Raw genomic sequence first — 25,215 nt, forward strand, 5'->3', positions numbered from 1 at the left:
CCCCGCCATATCTGCCTCTCCCCTGTCACGACCGCTATGCTCCGACCCACTCCCATGTCCATGGTCCCCCCCAACCACCCCGGTAACCCCCGCCTTCCCCAGCAGGTCCTCCGAGTCAAACATTCTCATTTATCCACCCTAACAATTCCCACGTAAAATTTAAAACATATAAAATACAAGGGTAACAATTACTAAAAGTGGGCCATTCATTCAAATCCAACCAGCTCCCATACACTCAACATACTATTTAAAATTGAGATGAAAATGAAGTCTCTTACCTCGCCATCCTTCCCATCCAGGGCTCCACTGTGTTAATTTTGGCAAAAGCCCCTCCACCAACTGGTGCTGTGGACCCTCGCCCAACAGAAAGTTCCCTAGAAATGGAAAGAACGTTGTAGAACATAAATACACCGTGGCACGACATAACGCGAACGTCAAAGCGTGCCGACAACACCGCGGCTCTAAAACCGCGATGTCAAAGCGCGCCGACAACAGCGCGATTTAACTTAAGGTAAGGTTTAGGGTTTAGGGTTAGGTTTAGGGTAGGTTTAGCGTTAGGTTTAGGGTTATGTTACAGCGCGCTTCTGTCGGCGCGCTGTTATCGCGCGGTTTTGATTGTGCGGTTTTGTCACCGTGCTTTAGTCTACCGCGGTTTTGTGGTGGAAACCAACATACACCCTTCTAGCAATTCACATTTGAGAACCAGCTTGATTAAGGCATCAGGTGAGAAAACTGGGAAACTATTGAGTTCTAGTCCCGTCTTAGACATGAAAAAAGACTGGTGGGTGACAGTTGTGGCCCAGCAGGTGCCGTTGGAGCTGCCACCAGACTCCGACAGCGAGGGGCCCTATGAGTCGGCTCTGGAGGACCTTGGACAGGGTTCCGACTCGAGCAGGGCACAGAGAGGCTGGTTGGCTTCCAGGAGGTGCCTGAGCCTTGGACCAGTGGGGAGGAAACAAGGAGAGTGAGCCGGAGGCCAGTAGTGAGTTGTTCCTGGATGCACGCCATCGAAGAGCTACTAGGTGTCAGGAACAATTACGCAATTACAGGAGGGTGATTGCACTCAGCTGGTGGCCATTAGGCTCCTCTCCAGACTATAAAAAGCTACTTGTGCACACGCCCTCTTTGCAGAAGTCAACGCAGGATTAAATGTCAGAGGACGTTACTGTGAGCTTGGCAGGCTGGATTGCTGCCAAGCCTTATATATTGCTGCCTGAGTTTGTCTGAGTTGTTGCCAAGGTCCTTATCTGTTTGTTATGCTCGGCTTTCAGCCACCGAGGTTTTGGTGTCTTGCTATAAAGTACATTCCAGTTAAGTTGTCTCGGCATTCGTTACTCGACAGAGGAGGGGTCAGAACAGGTGACCGTGGACCAGTCCACTCACTCTCAGCCAACCCACCTCACAAGGTTGTCGTCGTGAAAAAAACAGGAGGAAGGAAGGAGTAGTAGGCAAGAACACCATCTCGTTTATAAATAATAAAGATGGGATATAAAACAAATAAGCTTGATGTGATGAATTATATAGGGCACAACACTGAGAGAGATTGGTCACTGGCCTCCTCCCACACAGTTAAAATTTCAGGAGATTTCAGTCATTTGAGAGACTGCCTGCTGCCAATTACTCCACAGACCCATTAGATCTCACAGGGTTGGCCTCCTCCGGGTGCCATCTACCAGCCAATGCCACCTGGCTACTACCCGGGGGAGGGCCTTCTCTGTGGCAGCTCTGGCCCTCTGGAATGAAACTCCCTGCAGGGATTCGGACCCTCACCTCTCTCCAGGCCTTCCGAAAAGCCGTCAAAACCTGGCTGTGCCGGCATGCCTGGGGTTGATGAGTTCCCCTCCCCTCTCGACTTGTATGGTTGTGCGACTGTTGTTTACTTTTATTATTTGTATATTTTGTCTTTTATGTTCCCCTTTTTTTCCCCCCTTGAATTGTTCGCGCCCTGAGTCCTCCTGGAGAAGGGCGGCATACAAATAAAAAATACAATACAATACAATTTCTCTCTAAAAAATGGGAGAAGTAGAAAAAAAAGGCAAAAGGTTTCTGTGTTCGAAAAAGAAAGTCAACAAACATGGCAAAAGAAACAATTATTTTTCCCCCTCTTGAGTGATCCTGCGTCATTTATTTATTTTTAATTGAAACCCGTGAATTAAATCCTTCATCGGATTGGAGGTACTGACAAAGAAGCCTCACCTTAGGAATTCATTAATCCCTTGTTCGCTGAAGGAGCCTTTCAGCAGGGCAAATTTCATCTTTCGGGCATTCACAGCTGCCATGGCCGGGTAGCCAAAGCCACGATACCCAGAGAGTTTTCGAGATCAAACTGCGCCCCGGCTTCCGTCCACAGCCACCTTGGGTAAGAAGAAATAGGTGTTAATAGCAATACAGCCTTGGTGGCGCAGTGGTTAGAGTGCAGTACTGCAGGCTGCTTCTGCTGACCGCCAGCTGCCTGCAATTTGGCAATTCGAATCTCACCAGGATCAAGGTTGATCGGCTTTCCACCCTTCCGAGGTGGGTAAAATGAGGACCCAGATCATTTGGGGGGGGAGAAAGGGGGGGCATTAGGCCGCCGACTCTGTAAACCGCTTAGAGAGGGCAATAAAGCACTATGAGGCGGTATATAAGTCTAAATGCTATTGTCCATTCTTCTGTCGCTCTCCCTCCTCCATTTTCATTTCCTTCCTTTCTCCTTCCTTCTTTGTAATTAGAATGCAGTACTGCAGGCTCCTTCTGCTGACCGCCAGCTGCCTGCAATTTGGTAGTTCGAATCTCACCAGGCTCAAGGTTGACTCAGCCTTCCACCCTTCCGAGGTGGGTAAAATGAGGACCCAGATTGTTGGGAGGGGGGGTGGGGAGAATAGGCCGACTCTGTAAACCGCTTAGAGAGGGCCGTAAAGCACACTATGAAGCGGTATATAAGTCTAAGCGCTATTGCTATTATCTCAAAGCAAACCACAGAAGATCACTTTTCTTTACGGTTCCAGATCTCCTTGGCATCGCCCGGGTTTCTACTGCAAGTTGCAGTAAGGGAAAAGGTGATGAAGGCGGCAGATCAAAACCAGCTCATTTCCTAAACCCTCCCTTACTCCGGTTCGTAAGCAATCTAGCCTGGTCTATGCTGTCACCGAGTTGCTATTTTCATTTCAATAGCAGCAAAAATTTGGTACTCCTCCCTACCCGCCCCAAATCGAGCACCTGCGCAACCACCTGCCACTTACCCCCACATCTTCCTTTTGTATTTGTCTGCCATTTTCAACATGACTTCTAGGTAGGCGTTTCTACCTGCAGCTCCTGTTTAATACAAATCATAAAAAAGAAAGAAAGAAAGAAGAAAGATCACTTTGAGGCCAGTGTAAAAGTCAAGGATAAGGGAAAACACTCTTTTGTTCTTACCTGTGTCAAGTATTGGGGCAATACAGAAATGATACACAGCTGGTGAGCATCACAGGTTTGCTTTATGACATCTTCATTAATAATCTAGAGGGGAGACAGATTGACAATTCAGACTCCGGGCAATTAAAAGAGTATAAGTAATTGCAACTACAAGTTAATTCTCCTACAAGATCTTCTCTACAAGATACCTCCCAACGACCAATAAGATCTCACAGGTTGGGCCTTCTTCCGGGTGCCGTCAACCAGACAATGCTGGCTGGCGACCCCTCGGGGAGGGCCTTCTCTGTAGCTGCTCCGGCCTATGGAACGATCAACCCGTAGAGATCCGGACCCTTTCTACCTCTCGGCTTTCCGAAAAGCCCTAAAACCTGGCTGTTCCGGCAGGCCTGGGGCTGTTGAACAAGGTCCAGCCCCACTTAAACGGAATGTTATGATGTGTTGTTTTTAAATTGTATCTTTCTTTATTTCAATTCTTTTTTATCTTCTTTCTGTAAGCCACCCGAGTCCTAACTGGATTGGGTGGCATACACATTATTAAATTGCTAAATCTCTCTTGCTCAATCATTTTTTAAAAAACATCGTTGATTTATTTGCCCTGATAGGAATTGGGACCATAGATCTCTAGATACAGGTAGCCCTCAACTTAGGAACACAATTTTGCCCACTATTTCTGTTGTTAAGTGTGGCATTTGTTAAGTGGTTTTGCCCCATTTTACAGTCTTCCTTTGCCACAGTTGTTAAGTGAATCACTGCAGTTAAGATTAAGTTAGTTGGTTGTTTAAGCGAATCTGGCTTCTCCCCATTGACTTTGTCAGAAGGTCGCAAAAGGTGACCACACACACACATACACACACAGGACACTGCAAACCGTCGTAAGTATGAGCCAGTTGCCGAGCAGCTGAATTTTGATCATGTGACCATGGGGACGGCTGCACAAGACGTAACATTGAAAATGGTCATAAATCCCATTTTCAGTGCCGTTGTAACTTTGAATGTTCATTAAATGAACTGCTGTAAGTCGAGGGCTATCCGTATTCCAACCTCATTAAGACTTTAAAACAATTTTGATCTACACAGCTAAGGATGCCAGAAGTTTTCTTAATTCACAAAGTCCACAAGAAACATTACAAAAATTAGGGCCTATATACATCATGCCAATTTCAATGCCATAAACCAATTATTTATTTTGTACAACGACAATAAAGACTATACTATGCATTTTGCTCATGATCTTTGAAGAGAGACTCCCTGACCAAGCTCTTTGCAAGTAAATGTTTACTCTATCAATGCAGCTCATGTGAAATAAAGGCAGACATTTCAACAAAGGACTTGTCATGTCCAACCACAATTTAATAAAGGCAGTAAGGTGATTTTAAGATATTTTGGGAGAAATCCAGTAAGAAGCCAGTTTAAGGTTGAGGTTTATTCGATTTATATGCCGCCCTTCTCCCAAGGACTCAGGGGCGGCGTACAACATTAAAAGAAACACGTACTACAAAGTTAAAATTTAAGAAATTAAATAGGAAAGTTTGAGTTTAGCTTGATTACTCACTTTCAAATAAAACGATTTGAAGTATATGTAACATTCCCTTAATAATTTATCAATAAAAAGCATCATAATAGTACATTTGGATATCGAATTATGACGGCTATGTACCCAAAATAGGACTAATGAGATTGGGGGGGGGGGGGGGGGGGTAATGGCCATGCACAGGTTTGCAACAAGAGAAAATACTAAGAGTTCTGTGACTACAAAATACTGAGAAGGGGTCTGAAATGAAATATGGAGTATATTTTGAAAGACTGCATGGCTGCTCATGGGACAGAAGTACCCCCATACCGCAACGTTTTTGTTGCAATTTCCCTAGGAAGTAACCGCTTGATCAAAATGAGGGTATACCTCGAGGAGTTCGGGTGCTGGTGCATTCTCTGAAAACAAGTCCAAAGCTCGAGCAACGATATCAGATTTTGTCCTTCCGCCATCGTAGTCAACAGGCTCTTCTCCTTTTTGGAAAATTTTTTATTGTCGGAAACCCACGACCTGGAACACAGAATCGAAGAATTCAAATCACAGTGGGCACAAAAGGTCATCCACCTTGGTTATTTCGGGGAACTAAAAATCAAAATAAAACGCTCTTAGCTTCACAGCACAACCCAAGTTCTCTAAAAAGCCGTTATGTAAAAATTATCACAGAAATCATTACATCCATCCAGTGTTTCTCTGAAAATAAGACCAGGTCTTATTTTCTTTCTAAGCACTAGGGCTTATTTTTTTGGGGGGTGTTGTCTTATCCCCTCCCCCCCCCCCCGGTACAAGAGGCCCACTTCTGCTTGCTCGCGGCAGGGCGGGAGGCTGTGCGGAGTATTATTGCCACCCGCCGTGTCGCAGGAGTGGTGGACCTGCCTCACACGCCCCGCACCGGCTTACCCTCGGGGCCCCTGCAGCGAGGTCATCTTCACCAGCGGCTGTGCCACGCGGCCTCCTGCTCCATTGCGGCCACAAGCAGAAGACGTGGGCTGGAGGCCACCTGGGCTCCTGCTGCACATGATTGCTGGCGCTGCTGCAATGAGGCAGGTGTTGGGGCGTGGCTTGGCTGTAGGGGGGCTGTGTGGTAAGCTGGTTCGGGGCGCATGGGGCAGCTGCACCATTCCCCCCCTTGCCCCCGTGAGCATCTATCTATCGCAGTGTTTCTCAACCTGGCAACTTTAAGTCCTGTGGACTTCAACTCCCAGAATTCCCCAGCCAGCTATGCTGGCTGGGGGATTCTGGGAGTTGAAGTTCACAGGATTAAAGTCGCCAAGGTTGAGAACACTGATCTATCGTTTATCTATGCCAATGTTTTAATGAAAAAAAAAGTTCCTATTATGGTTTATACAAATGATGCTTTCAACAATGTTCCAACAAACAAATGCTTCAAACGTTCCATGCAATATGATGTTGCCGTCTTAAAAAGGACATATTCTCCTCTCTGTGATATTCGGGAGACAGCAAGTAATTAAAAAAAAGCATTTTCACTTGCACTATCTACTCACCCCATACCGACTGGCTAACATCTGGTGCACTGTAGCATCTACCGCACCTAATTTAACTTTTCCCTTCGTTTGCTCCTTCACTTCAGCTGCAGCCGCTGCCCACTCTGGCTCCAACTGCAGAAGACAATGTGTTGTTGTTACATGTTTGGTGTTTTCTTTTAAAAAGAACAGCAATAACTACAACAGCAACTTACAATTTAAAAACCCCTTAAAAAAAAAAAAAGCAGAGTGGTTAAATAGTTGAGGCCATACTTGAGCTCAAAATTACTACAGGTTGGCTGCTAGTTACCTCCTGTGGCCAGCAGGAGCTGCCACCAGACTCCGACAGCGAGGGGGCCCTATGAGTCGGCTCTGGAGGACCCTGGACAGGGTTCCGACTCCGAGCAGGGCGCAGAGAGACTGGTTGGCCACCAGATGGCGCCTGAGCCTTGGACCAGTGGGGAGGAGACAAGGGAGAGTGATCCAGAAGCCAGCAGTGAGTTGTTCCTGGATGCACGCCATCGAAGAGTTAATAAGCGTAAGGAACAGTTGCGCAGTTACAGGAGGTAATTGCACTCAGCTGTGGTCATTAGGCTCCTCTCCAGACTATAAAAAGCTACTTGTGCACACGGCCCTCTTTGTAGAAGTCATGCAGGATTGAATGTCGGAGGACAGTACTGTGAGCTTGGCAGGCTGGATTGCTGCCAAGCCTTATCTGTGTTTATTGCTGCCTGAGTTGTTGCCAAGGTCCTTATCTGTTTGTTATGCTTGGCTTTCAGCCACCGAGGTTTTGGTGTCTTGTTATTAAAGGACATTCCAGTTAAGCTTGTCTCGGCATTCGTTACTGGATGGAGGAGGGGGGGTCAGAACAGTTACCTAATTACAAAATATGGTTGATAACTTTTACTAACAGATCACGACGACTATTGAGTAATCCTCAAGAGGATCTTATGACTTGACATCCATGGGAAAGCTTGAAACTACATTAGCGCCAATAACTACCATCAATTCTCACAGATTCCAGGAACCAGGATGCGTGGAGTCCTACTTCTGCTTTACAAAAGATTAGATTTTCACCAGTTTTTTTGTCTTAGGTGAAAACAAAGTAATGAGTCCAGAGGAGAATCATATTAATAGCAAATAGGGGGAAAACAGAAAAGAAAACCCAAGGTAACTTAACCGTGGCACGACAAAACCGCGGTCCACTAAAGCGTGCCCGATTAAAGCGCGTACCTGACGTCATCAGCAGCGCGACCAAATACGACCGCGGAGGAAAAAAGGGCGCTTTAAAAAGCGCTTTTAAAGCAAGCTGATTCACGTAAAGGTAAGGGTTAGGTTTAGGGTTACGTTAAGCGTTAGGTTAAGGGTTAGCGTTAGGTTAGGGTTAGGTATAGGTTAGGCTTAGGTTTAGCGTTAGGTTTAAGGGTTAGGTATAGGGTTAGGTTTGGGGGGGTTAGGGTACGGTTTTCCGCGTTAATTTTAACTTTACCGCTCACAGCGTGATGTTTTCATCGCACTGTGAGACGTCAGGTACGCGCTTTCGTCGAGCGCGCTTTAGTCTACCGCGGTTTTGTGGTGGAACCAACTTAACTATGGCTCATGTGCCTCAAGCACAAACCCATTTCTCTATTTGAGGTTAGTTCCACTGAATTAAGTAGGACTAACCTATGACGGATTGCATTATCAATATTCTTGCACCCAACTACTACTCAAACATCTGGTTCCCTTAGTGTGTATGTAAATATGCTGCAGGAATCCTGAGTGCAGCCAGAACACTTACTTTTGCAATGTCCCACCAAGGAGCATAAAATTCTACCAGCCAGACACTTTCACTGTCCAGTACGGTCTTATCAAAGTTATCATCCGTCAGTTCAATCACATCCTTTTTGTCTGAGCCTCCACTTTCATAACTGCTCTGTTAAAAGAAACATTTAAAAAGGTATTAGTTCTACAGGTTTTTATTCCAGTTCCAATTATTGATGACAATAAATGGATATACGCTTTCCAGTCAAGGAGAGATTAGGATAGAGAGTATATATATACATTTTAACTTTAAAAAACAACAACAATCCATCTCTGATTGAGATCAGTCCTGTGCATGACGGAAAATGTAGAAGCAAAGTCAACCATCAATTTATTCAAGTTGAGTTTTTCAACAATGAACATCTGGATACTGATTAGTGGAACTAATCAGTAGAGCTTCACTTCCTCTATTTCAGTAGGTGTGTATGTTGAGCTGAGAACGGGAAATTAAATAACAGAGTAACAGACTCGGAAGGAACCTTTGAGGTCTTCCAGTCCAACCCCCCCTCAAGCAGGAGACCCTGTGTATCATTTCAAACAAACGTTGCGCAATCTCATCTTAAAAACTCCAACAGAAGTCTTATGTGGCTGCCCTAGCTGAGATCTGTGCAGGCGAGAAGACCTGCCTTCTCCAATGAGTCTCTTTATTGATTGATAAAGATTTCTTTATAAATCTTCTAAAATAATTTTTAACAAGAGGTAAACAATGCAACACAGAAAGAAGAAACAAAAGGAAGACAAAAAAATAAGAATAAGATAAAAGTGCCTTCCAATCTTCACAACGTTATATTTTCCTTCTTCTTGCATTTTACTTTTTTGTAAAAAAAAAATATTTTATCAATTTCCTATATACATTCACAATTATATGATCTCATAACTGTTATTAATAATATGTATTTATAACAATTTTTTCCCTACAGTTGACAATATACTTGAAGATTGCTTTCTTACCATCCCATAGATCCATCTTATCTTACACGGTCCTACTTCTTCTTCCCTCCTCCCTCTTTCCTTCCCTTGTTTCTTCTCTCCTACTCTCCTTCCTTCCCTCCCTCCTTCCCCTTCCCTCCTTCTCTCCTTCCTTTCCTCCTTCCTTCCCCCTTCCTTCTCTCCTACATTCCCTCCTTCCTTCTCTCCTTCTCTCCTTCCTTCCCCCCTTCCTTCTCTCCTACATTCCCTCCTTCCTTCCCTCCTCTCCTTCCTTCCCTCCTTTCTTCTCTCCTATTCTCCTCCTTCCCTCCCTCCTTCCCCTTCCCTCCTTCTCCTTCCTTCCTTTCTTTTCTCCTTCTCTCCTTCCTTTCCCCCTCCTTTCCTCCTTCCTTCCTTTCCACCTTCCTTTCCTCCTTCCTTCCCCCCTTCCTTCTCTCCTACATTCCCTCCTTCCTTCCCTCCTCTCCTTCCTTCCTCCTCTTTCTCTTCCTCTCTCCTTCCTTCCCTCCTCATTTACTCTTTTTATGATCAAACTCTTAAATCCCAAGTTCATACATGAAGCTATTGTTCTCTAATGCTTATAACAGAGGTGGGTTCCTACCGGTTCAGCCGAGAGTAAGTAGTAACTCGGCCTGCCACGCCCCGGTGGTGCCCATGGCAGCGCCGTATTTATTGTTTCTATGCGTGCGCAGAAGCATATTTTAGTACTGTGCTGAACGAACAGGCAGCAGCATCAGCCAGAACCCACCCCTGGCTTATAACCATGATTTCTACAGCATCTGCATAAGGGAGACATCGGAAGTCTGAAGAAATTCCTTGCCATTCATTTAACCTGCCAACTCTTCACTTTCGGGTATACATCTACTGCCTCTGTCCCTTCTTTACGCTGGTAACTGTCACTATCCTCTAGCAAGAAACTACAGCTCCATTATTATTATTTTTTGCAAAATTTATATGAGCAAGCCCGTTGACCACTAGATTTTTCACTCCTGCCATAAAATAAGCCCTTCTTAAATCCATCCTTCAAATGCAATGTTACCAAGTAACATTATTCGCAAAATACACGCGTGGAAAGAACGAGGCTTTGCAATGAGGAGGAGGAGGCAAAGCCTAAAAGGGGTACCTGTTTTCCGGAACTGTATCCTCCACCTCTGCCACTAAGACGGTCTTTTACCAATGACCGGACGGCGCTTAAAGCAGCATCAACAATAGAATCGCTGGTCCTGGCTCCTGAGACACCAAAGAAAAAGTGTGATGCTGAGCAATCATAAGGACTCCGCATATATCAATATTTACATATTTGTTCCAGTAGCAGCATTTACCATTTCAGCCTTTTAAACAAAAAAAAAAAGGGGGGGGGGAGAGGAACCGATGGGGCCTTCTTGGTGCTACATCAGGAGAATAACAGGAGGCTTCGGCCTTGAATTGGAAACCCAGGTTTTAAGTAACCAGTATGCTCCCTGCAATGGGGGTGGAGAACCCATGCTTCTGGATGTTCTGAACTGTAACTCCCACCCAGTTCAGTCAGAAGGGAGGTATGCTGGGAATTGGAAGTTCAGCAGCATCTGGAAGACTACAGTTCCCTCACTTCTGCTGTAGAGCAAATACTCAGCTCGTCAACCAAACGTAAGGCAGCCATATGTATGTGTGTGTGTGTGTATTGCATTTGTGCTAATAAATAAATAAGGGAGACTAGTATAGATCTATTTCAAGCTATTTTGCTCTCATCAGCTAGCCATACCCTTACTGGGATTTGAACCTGCGCTGTATTACTATTAGGCAGTTGTATTAGCCACTAAGCCACAGGCTCTCTTCCTTTATCAGCTAAGCCAGGGAAATAGGTATCTATTGTGTCACAAACCCTGGTATGCGCAAATATGGGAGGAAGCATGTGCCTCCTCCCATATTTGGGCATACCAGGGGTTGTGACACAATACATACATACATACATACATACATACATACATACATACGTATACACATATACATATGTGTGTGTGTGTATATATATGTGTGTTTGTGTGTGTAAAGGTAAAGGCTCCCCTAGCACATATGTGCTAGTCGTTCCTGGCTCTAGGGATGATGCTCATCTCCATTTCAAAGCCAAAGACGTCTCTGTGGTCATGTGGCCGGCATGACTAAAAGCTGAAGGCGCACGGAATGCCGTTACCTTCCCACCAAAGGTGGTTCCTATTTTTCTACTTGCATATTTGCATGTTTTCAAACTGCTAGGTTGGCAGAAGGCGGGGGCAAGTAACAGGAGCTCACTCCGTTATGCGTCACTAGATTCAAACCGCCGAACTGCCGACACCTTTCTGATCGACAAGCTCAAGTTTCGTTCAAGATGCACGTCAGCAAAAAAGAATGTATCAACTTAAAAAAAATAATACCTTGGTAGTCTTCTGCTTTGGTTTGTTAGCGCCAAAAACCTTGATTGTGGGAAACCCTTTAACACCATACTGACCGCCAAGAGACTGGTGTTTGTCTGCATCAACTGCCCCAATTTTCACAACACCCTAGAAGAAATGAAGGCTTTCAAGTTAAGAGAAACAAGACCAAAAACTCCACAAAAAGAAGGCAAAATATATCTTTTGCTGAGTTCACACATGTGTACCGACGGGTCAAAACAATGGAATGCACCAGTTTGTAGAGAAATCTTGGCTTTGGTTTAGATATTGCCTTTGACTAAGCGGTTTCGTAAACTGAGAAAGAATAATTCAGCTTGCAAATCAAGGATGGTGTGTTTCTTGATTCTTATTTTAAATTCAAGAAAGAAATGCACCGACGTTAAGCCTGTTCTCTGCTAGGAATGGGCTACCTTTGGGGGCATCCTCTGTGGTGGATCAAGACAATTGAGAGACCGCCTGCTGCCAATTACCTCCCAAAGACCCGTTAGATCACACGAGTCGGCCTCCTACGGGTTCCGTCCACCAGCCAATGCCACCTGGCTACTACCCGGGGGAGGGCCTTCTCCGTAGCAGCTCCGGCCCTTTGGAACGAACTCCCCGCGGAGATTCGGACCCTCACCTCTCTCCAGGCCTTCCGGAAAGCCGTCAAAACCTGGCTGTGCCGGCAGGCCTGGGGTTGATGAGTTCCCCTCCCTCTCGACCTGTATGGCTGTATGATTCTTGTTTATTTTAACCATGTGTAGTGTGTTTTATGTTCCCTTTCCCCCTCCGAGTTGTTCGCCGCCCTGAGTCCCTCCCGGAGAAGGGCGGCATACAAATAAACTAAATCTGAAATCTGAAATCTATTACTCAGGCAATGGAGCAAGAACAAACGCTTGCTCATTAGGAAGTCAAGGCATTGCTCACTGATTCCCCCCTCACCATTAACAAAAACCCAGCATTATCAGGCTTCCGTCCAGTAAACCTTTTAAGAACGTAAATGTCTGTGTATAATCTCCGATGAAAATTAATGCCGTTTCAAAATACTGATCTGCCAACTATAAGATGTAGTCCAATTTGCCAACAAGCATACATCTCTGGGATAATGCTATGTGCTTTAGAAGGCAAAATAAATAAATAAAACAATTAATAGGTCACAGGCTAATTATAACAATACGGGACAGAGGCTGTAACAATAGCAATAGCAGTTATTATATACCGCTTCATAGGGCTTTCAGCCCTCTCTAAGCGGTTTACAGAGTCAGCATATTGCCCAACAACAATCCGGGTCCTCATTTTACCCACCTCGGAAGGATGGAAGGCTGAGTCAACCTTGAGCCGGTGAGATTAGAACCGCCGAACTGCAGATAGCAGTCAGCTGAAGTGGCCTGCAGTACTGCAACCTAACCATTGTGCCACCTCGGCCTTCAGACCACCAAGTCAGAAGTGGTCTTGGTGGTCTGAAGGCCATTCAATGGCAGGGAAAGCTTTCCACCAGCTTCCCAGTAACAAGCCATTGGCCCCAGCAGCAGGGAAAATATGGGGAGTGGTAAGGAGGGACCCCCAAATCCTGCTGCTCCAACCAACCTGGGTAGAGTATCTGATTTGAACTGGCTCCGAAATTGTTTTGTGGAATGTTTATAGCAATGCCAAAGTCAAACATCTTACGTTTAACTTTATATACAGGAGGATATATAGGTTCTCTTTTGACACACAGACTTCATTAGGCGTAATAAACAGACAGGGTCATCAGTAAAAGGTAATAAATAAGACAGTCCTGGAGAATTTCTTTAAACAACTAAAAAAAAATGGAGCTAGCACCCAGAAAGGTTCTCCCCATGGCAGTAGTGGATAGCATGCAGCCTTCTAAAGGTTATTTGAATTCCAACTTTTATCAATCCTCATCAACATAGCAATAGCAATATAGCAATAGCAGTTATACTTATATCCGCTTCATAGGGCTTTCAGCCCTCTCTAAGCGGTTTACAGAGTCAGCATATCACCCCCAACAACAATCCGGGTCCTCATTTCACCCACCTCGGAAGGATGGAAGGCTGAGTCAACCTTGAGCCGGTGAGATTTGAACCGCTGAACTGCAGGTAACAGTCAGCTGAAGTGGCCTGCAGTACTGCACCTAACCACTGCACCATCTCGGCTCTCTCATGCCCATTTTAAGGAAAGACAGGAAATTCATTTGGGAGATGAACAGGGTACATTTTTATTTTTTTTATCAAAGGGGCATCCTAGAGATTGCATTTTCAACGGCATTAATTTTTAAAAGATTGTTAAGATGCTTATTCGATGACAGTCTTCTACCAACAAAGAGACCAGCTGATGGGTAGGATACCTGTTTTATTGCACACAACCCAAGTTTTATTGCTACTATCTCATGTGGGACTGGCCAGAATTGCCAGTCCCTTTGAAGCTGTTGTTAGATGAAACAGTACTACTATCAGTGCCTGAGAATCACTTGGCTAAACAGTAGTTTCTTCGGCTTTATCTTATCCTAAATGGTTTAGCATTATCTATGAACAAAGGGATCCCACTTTATACAGTTCCAGGAGAAAACGTGAGGATGGGTAGGTAACAAAGAGAATATCTCATTCCGCCATTACTTTCTCCAGAGCTAATGGTTAAAGGCGTGGCACGACAAAACCGCGAAGTTTATCGCGGAGACATAAGCACGTCGCTAAAGCCGCGACGTCATCACCGCATGTCATCACCGCTGCGGCAACAGAAGGGCGCTTTAAAACGGCGCCGCAGCAGAAAGCCGATTTCAATTAAGGTAAGAGTTAGGATTAGGTTTAAGGGTTTGTTTTAGGGTTAGGTTTAGCGTTAAGTTTAGGTTTAGGGTTAGGTTTAACGTTAAGTTTAGGGTTAGGTTTAGGGTTAGGTTTAGGGTACTGAGTGCTTGGGAATGCGCGGATTTGCCCTCCACGATTATGTCATCGCGGTAGGGTCGCGTTTTTCCTTAGCGCTTAGAACGGCGCGAATTAGTCTTCGCGCTTATGTCTCCGCGGATAAGGGCTTTCCGGATTTGTGGTGGAACCGGTTAAAGGCATCAGGTTGAAAACTAACTGTGGTTCAAGCATGAAGCTTGGGCTAGTCCCTTTCTCACTGTCTTAGGAAGAAGACAACCGAACCCTCTTCCAAAAATCTAAGAAAATGTCACGCACTTGTGATTAATGAGAACTAAGACTGAATCAACCATGCATGCACGCTACACATATTTCCTTCCCTTTCTAGGCTCTCAGAAAACAAACCCTATCAGCTCAGCCAGCCATAAAATACTTGGAAAGCCAAAAAATGTTGATAAAGCTGGGAGAAGATGCTCGGAGGGAAGCAAAGGCCCTCGGATGCAGGACCAGCATCAGATAGATGCTATATCTGCACCATTATCAGGTCTGGTACCAAAAGTCAACAAGGGCAGATTGGTCTCTATTATAAAGAAACTCGTGGGGAAATCTGTTAAGTAAAAGATTCCCCTTTACAGGAAGTGGGGTTAAAATATCCTAACTTAACAGTAGGGTGCAATGGTTAGGTTCCACCACAAAACCTTGTTCGACTAAAGCGCGCTCGACGAAACCGCGTAGCTGACGTCATCACAGGGCGACAACAGCGCGGAGACAGAAGCACGCTGTAAACGCTAAACCTAAAATTAACCCCTAAACCTAAACCCAACCCCCCTAAACCTAACCCTAAACCTAACCCTTAACCTAACCCTAAACGTAACCCTTAACCTAACCCTAAACCTAACCCTAAACCTAACCCTAAACCTAACCCTAACCCTTAACCTAACCCTAAACCTAACTCTTACCTTAAGTTGAATCGGCTTGCTTTCAAAGCGCTATTTAAAGCGCCCTTCTTTCTCCACGCTGGCTGTTGTCGCCCTGTTGATGACGTCAGCGACGCGGTTTAATCGGGCGCGGTTTTGTCGTGCCACGCAATGGTTAAGGTACTGAATAAGGACAGGGGAAATTCAGGCTGAGCTGTGTTCTCCTTTATGGAAATTCAGAAAGTGTCTCTGTGCTAGTCACATTCTCTCAGCCCAACTTATCCTACAGGTTTACTATTATGGGAAAAAACTGGAGGAGGGAATCAGCACACTCCCTTGAGTTTCTGGAAGACAAGTAAGCTGAAAATCTAATAAAGAAAGATTGCTTATGGATCTGCTACTCACTTTTAAGGCAGTTGCAGCTTTCTTCCATTCGGGTGTCAGTCTTTGGCAATGGCCACACCTTGCAGAAGATAAAATAAGATATAACCTTCAAACATTTGACTTATTCCGAACCAAATCCTTCCCCCCTTTGTATGAATCCTCACGCTGAAAACTATAAGGGAACATGCAATTGTTGTATTCCAAGTGACATCTCAGATTCATTTTTATTTTGCTAGCATTCCAAATGGTTTGTAACCAATGTTAATTACTGCCAACTTCCCACTCGTGTAACGTTGCACAAAATTAAAAAGATTATATTGACTGCCAAACATGTCTCTTGTCCTTTAAAAAAAAAAATAACAAATTGAAGTTCAACACATAAAATCCTGGATCGGGATGCTCTGTGCACAGTCACTCACGCCCTTGTCCTTTCTCGCCTGGACTACTGCAACGCTCTCTACATGGGGGCTGCCCTTGAAGAGCACCCGGAGGCTTCAACTGGTCCAGAATGCGGCTGCGCGGGTTATCATGGGGGCACCTAGAGGCTCCCATGTTGCACGCCTTTTAGGCGGCCTGCACTGGTTGCCGGTTGTCTTCCGGGTGCGATTCAAGGTACTAATTATGACCTTTAAAGCGCTCCATGGCTTAGGCCCAGGGTACCTGCGCTCCATGGCTTAGGCCCAGGGTACCTGCGCTCCATGGCTTAGGCCCAGGGTACCTGCGCTCCATGGCTTAGGCCCAGGGTACCTGCGAGACCACCTACTGCCACCGGTAGCCTCCCACCGTCCAGTGCGATCCCACCGAGTTGGCCTCCTCAGGGTGCCGTCGGCCAGACAGTGTCGGCTAGTGACTCCCAGGGGAGAGCCTTCTCTGTGGGAGCCCCTTCCCTCTGGAATGAGCTGCCCCCGGAGCTTCGTATAATCCCCGACCTCCGTCCTTCCGACGCGCCCTAAAAAGTTGGCTTTTCCAGCAAGCCAGCCTGGCTTGAACAAAACAAATTATTGATCGTTGTTAATTTTAATCATTTTTTTTTAAAAAAAATGTCATGTTAATCCTAATTGGGTTTGTTTGGGATATTCTATTTTTTTTTTTTAACTTTTGTAATATGTGTTTTTTTAATGTTGTACGCCGCCCTGAGTCCTTTGGGAGAAGGGCGGCATATAAATCCAACAAATCCAAATCCAAAATTCACAACAGCATTTTCATAGTAGGTAACTGAAATTCTTTCAACTTCTAGCTGCAAAAGTTACAGATCCTTTTTCCCCAGGAAAAAAAAAATAACAACACCAAAGTTGGCATCCAATACTTTTGTAATAACACAAATCTTCTGAAACTTGAGAATAAACTGGATGTATGGAGCACTGCTGCGACTTCTCCGCCCTTCAACAAACAAAAATCATTTCCATCAAATGAAAGGTGTAGGAACAGCATTTATATTGTTAGCATGACTAACACATGCAGATCTGCATTTAATAAGGACGCTAAAGTTTATCTCCATCAATTCTCCAGGGGGTGTTGAGCATGCATATCGCCTGTGAATTTCAGGAATTGCAATGCCAACATCTCGGAAGGACAGCAATGAGAAAGGCTGACCAAGGCATTCCTGCACACCATCTTACTGAACTATAAGAATATGACCGGAAAAAAATCTAGCTAGAAATTTTGCATTCAGATTCAAGAAATAATTATTTACAGAAATAAGACAGTTAAAAGTGTACACAACAAAATGAACAACCATTTTCTTCAGGAGAGTGGAGTCAATACATACCACGGTGCATAAAATTCTACTAGCCAAAACTATCACTCTGAATAACCTCTCTGTTGAAATTTGTTGGTGTAAGTTCTACAACGTCATCGCTGGAAGAATACAAGCTGTTAACAGCCAAGAAGAGGGTGCAGCTTACAGTACCTAGGATACAAACAGAAGAAAATTCAGATAATTACAGACAGGTTTTAGACGTTTTGGGTCAAAAACACGCACGGTTGCTAAATTAGCCGTAAAGCAATGTAGGAAGATAGCAATAGCAGTTAGACTATATACCGCTTCATAGGGCTTTCAGCCCTCCCTAAGCGGTTTACAGCATATTGCCAACAACAATCCGGGTCCTCATTTCACCCACCTCGGAAGGATGGAAGGCTGAGTCAACCCTGAGCCGGTGAGATTTGAACAGCCGAACTGCAGTCAGCTGAAGTAGCCTGCAGTGCTGCACTCTAACCACTGCGCCACCCACACAGCACAAGAAATAATAGGTGTGCAAAACATTTCAATAGTGTTAATCCCATTTTGAGTAGGAACAAGCTCTGGTATTACAAGAATTCCTCCAGTCTCCCAACAGATCATTTCTGACCCGTACTCACAACCAGGATGGCCTTCTTCCGTTAGGATCAGGATACTAATGGATAGGGAAGTTAGAACAGACAAAAAAATAAAATAAAATCTAAAATCAGAATAGATTTCAGGACTACCCCTTTTCCTGAAAATAAGACCTCCCTGGATAATAACCCAATTGGGCTTTTGAGTGCATGCACTTAATTTGAGTGCATGCACGAAAATAAACCCTCCCCGAAAATATTGCAACACAGCAGCAGCCATGAGGTGACCACGCTCCCCACCTCCTGAACCTCAAAAATAATAAGACCTCCCGAAAATAAGGCCAAGTGCTTATTTTGTGGGGTGGTAGGGGTCAAAAGAAAATAAGATAGGGTCTTATTTTCGGGGAAACACGGTAGAACTTTCCCTGCTAACCTGGTGCTTCCATTTCCTCTACATGCAAGTGTGGCCATCGGAATTTTTTTTCAAAAAAGGAAAAGGCGATTTTTCTCATCCATTTGCCATGAAAAGATGCCCCCCCCCTCATTAACGGCAGCATAAAGCGAACATATACAAAGTAATTTAGAGGTAATGCTCTTCCTGCTTAATCCAGGCATTCTCTGATTTTGGGGTCACAACTCTTTAAAACGATGCATGCGGCAGCAGCTGCACCTCCAAGAGGAGAAAGCCACCCCAATCTTTAAAAAAAAAACACCTTAAGCATTTTCTCAGCAAAGCTGGGGCCTCACCAGACTGCATCCAGGACTCTCCTTTGCTTGGATAAGCAAATTTGCAGCTTTCCTGGCACAGTGTGACTGAGCACTGTCAGTCTGGCTTGAGTGCATAGGCCCTTCCGAACTTGTTTCTAAATTTGCTTAAATCTCTCATAACCAAGAGTTCAAATCTTTCTGACTTCAATCCTTTGTACGGCTTAAATCAAGAGTTCATGCACAAGCTGGATCCCTATGGAAGTTGGCTTCATTCCTAAATTCATTTACAGGAAAATGAGCTCCATTAGACTGAATGAAACTATTCCCAAGGAAACAGGACTGTTGACTCACACACTTTTGAATTATACTGCGTGTGGGAGTGGTTCTTCTCCTTTCAACAGATTACACCACATTTTGGAACACTGTTGAGTTGCAAGTTTTATATTTTTTTCACTGCTGTGTTAAGGTGGCATCTTTAAATTATCCTGCTCTGAATGACACTGAACTTTATTAGGATAATATGCCACATGTCACTGTTCTTTAAAGGTTCCGTAATGAAATCAGGAAACAAGTTTAACCTCTTGTCATTGTTGGGTTCTTTTGGAAACTTAAAGTCTTTAATACCCAAATTAATTCAGAAAAGATGTGCCCTGAGTCGGTTTGCTAACCATTTATTTGAAGGTTAGTTTGCAATAATTAGTTCAGCCCCAAAAGATATCCAAGGCAGGAGCCAAGCAACCTGCGGCTCCGGAGCTGCATGTGGGTTCATTCATCCCTCTGCTGTGGCTCCCTGTCGCTGCCGAATTGATAGGGCTTTCGATGAGGACAGGTAGAGGAAAAAGGACACCGGGCTAGGAGGAGACCTCTATGGTGGGAGAACTGGACTTCCGGTTGGGCTCCAGAATGAATGGGGAGTGTTTAGACTCCTGGTCTAAGTAAGTTAATCTACGTGAAGCACTGAGCAGTCTTTCAAATTCTGGGTGTGATGCGCAGGTGGGTGACAATAAATTTAATAAAGAGAAGATGATCCCTGGAATGTGATTTAAGGAAACTGATCATCAGCAAGCTGCATAGTTGAAGCATTCCCATACAGAGATCATTTAATACAATCGTAAGCACTTTTATTTCTGCAAGACACCTTCCAAAGCCAGTAGCTGTTGGAAATTTACACAGACTGTTTTAACGTGGAATTGCCATCTCTACGTCAATCACTTGATTTATATGAGGATAACTACAAATCTGATCTAATGTCTGAAAATGTATGTATTAGAAATGCCCAAAATTTGTAATCAAGAACTCACACAATTCTGTAAATCTCTAAAAGTAATGTATACGCATTTGGGCTTCCACTACAGTAGGGTTTTTTCCTTATGGGGGGGTTGGGGAAGCTTCTTATCACAGAAATAATCTGTGTTCAATTAAAAATGCTGAACAGTAGGAGCAAGAAAGCAACAGGCTGCCCGAGATCAATCCATTCTACCACCACATTCCCTGCAACAGCAGGTTTTTTTTTTAAATATGCTTTTTTAATTGAAATAAATGCACCGCTGACTAATTGAATGTGAAGCATGAATCTCTTGCATCAATCTAATTTACAAAGCTGTTTCTGGACACCCCCACCCCCTGTGGACTGTAAAAGCTGGGAAATAAAAAAATGTGGGTGCTGTAGCCCCTGAGTTCTGTTTCTCCTGGTTTGGCTGTCTAAAATAGCGTGTGATAAGCTGAGCTTACAACAGAGGTGGGTTGCTACTGGTCGGGCAATGGGTAGTGGTTTGGCCTTGGTCGGCTGAACGGCAGCAATTCAGGCTGTGTGCCCTGCCCCCAAGCTGGTTCCGCTCGCAATGCTGTTGGTGGTGGTATTTTTTAGCAATAGCAATAGCGTTAGACTTATATACCGCTTCATAGGGCTTTCAGCCCTCTCTAAGGGGTTACAGAGTCAGAATATCGCCCCCCACAGTCTGGGTCCTCATTTCACATCCTCGGAAGGATGGAAGGCTGAGTCAACCTTGAGCCGGGTGAGATTAGAAACCGCTGAACTGCAGATAACAGTCAGCTGAAGTGGCCTGCAGGTACTGCACCTAACCACTGCGCACCTCGGCTCATTAATTAATTAATTTTTATTTTTATTAAATTCTTTCATGTTCTGCACATGCATGAAACAATTTACTGCAACTGCACATGCGCGACGAAGCGCATCGCCAGCAACAACCCACCCCTGGCTTACAAGGAGCATCCTTGGGAGGTGAGGGGGCGAATGATAAAACCAGGTTTGTGCTTAAGTTCTGCCCCTTTTACACATGCGCAATGACATTACACGCCCACACAAAAAGGTGGGGCTTCTGATGCGACACCCGTATTGCCGTTTTGATGAAAGCACCGGATCCTGCATACACCTTCAACCTTCAGGTGGGCCAATGGGAGCACTGCGTGTGTTAGGACAGTCATTCTAAAGCAGGGGCGTCAAACTCGCATCGTCACAGCGGCATCACGTGACGTATCGTGACTTTCCCCCCCTTCGCTAAACTGGGCGCGGCCAGCCTGTGACACATCTGGCCACGGGCTGCGAGTGTGAAATCCCTATTCTAAAGCAAACATTTCTAATAGCGATCACTTTGCAAAGTTTCCATGTGTCCACTGACCCTAAAAATACAGGAAGTCCTTGACTTACAACAGTTCACTTACAACGGCGCTGAAAAAAGTGACTTACGACCATTTTTCACACAACCACTGCAGCATCCCCATGGTCGCATGATCAAATTTGGAGGCTGGGCAACTGACTCATATTTACGACGATTGCAGTGTCCTGGGGTCATGTGAGACCCCTTTTGCGACCTTCGTATAAGCAAATGCAATGGGGAAGCCAGATTCACTTAACAACTGGGTTGCTAATTTAATAGTGGCAGTGATTCACTTAACCACGGTGGCAAGAAAAGTTGTAAAATGGGGCAAAATTCACCAAAGAAGTGTTTAGAAATGTTGAACTCAACTGTTAATTCAAGGACTACCTGTACTGCCCTCTCCATGCTAGAGAAATGATTTGTTTCACAATGATTCCTTTACATTCCTCTGTTCTTGATTGTCAGCGATAACAAGATCCACAACCCTAATCAGGTGTGGTGTACTGAGACACACAAGGGGATTCCAAGGGGTTCAACGGGATCTCCTATCCTAACGTGAAAAGCAGTACAGCAACTACCTGAGACCCACTGCAGCAGGCACCAAGCTAAACTCAGACTCCAATTTCCATTCAGCCTGCATCTCTCTACCCAGCAGGGTGCGAAACACTGCAAGTGGGAAGAGCTCCAGGCCAAGCTGAAACAACCCCGTTCCGAGTGGAAACTGGCAGGATTCTCAGCCCAGCTCATTTCAGATCGGAAGCATTTTGCCCATCCCGTACAGGCACTCGACTCACCCGGGGAGCTGTCGAACAAAAGGATGCCAAAGCTATCCTTTGAACATGCCTCAAAAGTGGGGCTTTTTCCTGTCGAATAAAGCGCGATTCCTATAGCAAAACGGGAACGAGAGGCAGGAAAGGATCCCGGGGTCTTCCTATTTATCTTGTCTTTTTATGTACACTTGAGAGCATAGGCACCAAAGGCAAATTCCTTGTGTGTCCAATAAAGAATTCTTTCTCTCTCTCTCCTCTCTCTCTCATATCTCAAATGTCTATCGTCTATCATCTTTAATATCTATCATCTATCTATCTATCTCATATCTCAAATATCTATCATCTCTAATATCTATCTCATATCTCAAATGTCTATCATCTATCATCTCTAATATCTATCTATCTATCTCACATCTCTAATATCTATCTATCATCTATCTATCTATCTAATATCTCAAATGTCTATTGTCTACCATCTCTAATATCTATCTATCTCATATCTCAAATGTCTATTGTCTATCATCTTTAATATCTATTATCTATCTATCTCATATCTCTAATATCTATCATCTCTAATATCTATCTCATATCTCAAATGTCTATCATCTACCATCTCTAATATCTATCTATCTCATATCTCAAATGTCTACCATCTCTAATATCTATCTATCATCTATCTATCTATCTATCTAATATCTCAATGTCTATTGTCTATCATCCCTAATATCTATCTATCTCATATCTCAAATGTCTATTGTCTATCATCTTTAATATCTATCATCTATCTATCTCATATCTCAAATATCTATCATCTCTAATATCTATCATCTCTAATATCTATCTATCTCATATCTCAAATGTCTATCATCTACCATCTCTAATATCTATCTATCTAATATCTCAAATGTCTACCATCTCTAATATCTATCTATCTATCTATCTATCTATCTATCTATCTATCTATCTATCTATCATCTCAAATGTCTATTGTCTATCATCCCTAATATCTATCTATCTCATATCTCAAATGTCTACCATCTCTAATATCTATCTATCATCTATCTATCTCATATTTCAAATGTCTATTGTCTATCATCTCTAATATCTATCTATCTATCATATCTCAAATGTCTATGATCTATCATCTCTAATATCTATCTATCTGTCTATCTGTCTAATATCTCAAATGTCTATCGTCTATCATCTCTAATATCTATCTATCTATCTATCATCTATCTTCCTATCTATCTATCTATCTATCTATCCACCCATCCCTCTATCTCTATCATCTATCTCTATCTATCTAATGGCATGCATACACAGCACAGGGATAAAAGTAATTAAACATATAGAAAAGCAAGCACATCGTACAATGGTATTATTTAGCTTCCCTAAAAAGCGGGTGGATAAAAAAGCAGGAGAGCTGCGTGATAAAAAGCCATGCCTGGGGAAGGAGGGGGAAGAACCCACTTCGCAAGGAGGAACCACCTAAATGTGCAAATCGCAGAAGCAAAAAAAAAGGGGGGGGGGTTGATTTGACTTCTTTCCTAAGTACCCTCGCATCCCCCCTCTTCCTGCATCCCCAAAAAACGCTTCTTCAAGCGAGAGAGAGAGCCGGATCGCTCCCTTCCTCTAAAGGATCTTGTTCTGGAACGAAGGTGGAGCAAATCAGTCTGGAGACCCCCACGCAGCCCATTTAAGGGGGGATTTCTGGCGCTGAACCCCACTATAGCCCGTCCTCGCTCCCCGCCCAAAGATCTGCCCTCCGCGGCGGCGTCTCCTACTCTCCCCACCCGCGCCCTCCTTCCCCTTTCATTACCGAGCAAGAATCGCTTTCCGCTCAACGCGCCCATGTCGCCCTCCGAGGAGCTCCGGCTCAGCTCGCGTCGCCGCGGTTCTGCCGCTCGCCTCCCACGAGAGGAGGCAAGTGTTCCAGCGATCCCCGCCGTGGCTGCCGCTCATTGGTCCTCGCCGCGATCCCTCTTTTGCATAGCCAATGGGAAACGGACGGGTCAGGCCCCCGGGACGAGGCGTGGGAACGTTCGAACGGGCGGGGCTTAGGGAGCCTCGGAGAAAGGAAAGGTGGGAGGGGAAAAAAAAAAATGGAGTGAGGGTCAAGGGGGTGTGGCAGCCGGAACCGCTCGACCGACCGCCGCTTCCGGCCTCTCTTACTGGGTACTCTTTGGTTGAGTGGCCATAGAGATAGGAAAAGGAGGGAAAGATGACGTGGACGGGAGGGATTCCTTTCGGGGTTTTTTTTTGTCCCTTTGCGGACCAATGGCATTGCTTTAAAGCAGTGTTTCTCAACCTTGGCAACTTGAAGATGTCTGGACTTCAAGTCCCAGAATTCCCCAGCCAGCATTCGCTGGCTGGGGAATTCTGGGACTTGAAGTCAGACATCTTCAAGTTGCCAAGGTTGAGAAACACTGCTTTAAAGCCTTTGTGCCATGCAGATCACCTAACAGTTCCCACAATTCTCAGCTTGGGGATTTTGATAGGCGTCATCCTAACCCTTGGGGAATATATATATAAGACACAGCCAGTCTTTTAACCCTTTTGCGGAAAGTAAAGGTTGCAAAAAAAGAGTTTGGAGATGGTTAAGCCTCTGCATTGCTTCCCATTTCATTGCATTTTTGCGATGGGCTTCCAGGGCCGGCACCACGTGTTAACATGTTCACACTGGTGCAATAGGACTGGGTGTTTGTTAATATGATTGATTGGGTTGGGGGTTTTCTGTGAATTGTATTGGGGTGGGGTGGGGTGCACTGAAGGAGCTCAACCAATATCATTGTCACTCAGATCGATGGGCACTTCGCCTTAGTTGTTACAGTGGTAATAAGGGTTAACTGGAGAGGCAGTTTCTGTAAGCAATAAAGATTAGGGCTAGAAACAACACCAGAATGTTTCCTTCCTGCCTTCCTTACAGGATTAGCCCTGGAAAGTGGGAAAAAACAAAAGGAGATTTCTTCCAACAACCGGTTCTCTGAACTGCTTAGAAAGTTACCAACCAATTCTCCAGAATAGCTGCGAACTGGCTGAATCCCACCACTGCTAATACTCCTTCCTGCTCCTATTTTCCATACAACAACTCTGTGAAGTGGATTGGGTTGAGAAAGAGA

General features: G+C 44.6%; 1 protein-coding gene across 1 annotated transcript in view; it reads right to left on the bottom strand.

Annotated features, from left to right (window-relative positions):
- PDIA6 (protein disulfide isomerase family A member 6) overlaps nt 1-24,017 on the bottom strand; it is a 29,059-nt gene extending 5,042 nt beyond the window's left edge. Inside the window, 16 exon segments of the mRNA XM_032214035.1 lie at nt 279-295; nt 298-374; nt 2,197-2,299; nt 2,302-2,354; nt 3,222-3,309; nt 3,411-3,480; nt 5,297-5,437; nt 6,430-6,543; nt 8,183-8,323; nt 10,265-10,371; nt 11,532-11,552; nt 11,555-11,657; nt 15,709-15,766; nt 17,456-17,483; nt 17,486-17,596; nt 23,916-24,017. Of these exon segments, the coding sequence (XP_032069926.1) occupies nt 279-295; nt 298-374; nt 2,197-2,299; nt 2,302-2,354; nt 3,222-3,309; nt 3,411-3,480; nt 5,297-5,437; nt 6,430-6,543; nt 8,183-8,323; nt 10,265-10,371; nt 11,532-11,552; nt 11,555-11,657; nt 15,709-15,766; nt 17,456-17,483; nt 17,486-17,596; nt 23,916-23,949 (1,266 nt within the window). The 5' untranslated portion in view covers nt 23,950-24,017.
- Nucleotides 24,018-25,215: the final 1,198 nt, after the last annotated feature.

This window comes from Thamnophis elegans, chromosome 3, assembly GCF_009769535.1.
Source record: "Thamnophis elegans isolate rThaEle1 chromosome 3, rThaEle1.pri, whole genome shotgun sequence".
In the NCBI taxonomy this organism is placed as follows: Eukaryota; Metazoa; Chordata; class Lepidosauria; order Squamata; family Colubridae; genus Thamnophis; species Thamnophis elegans.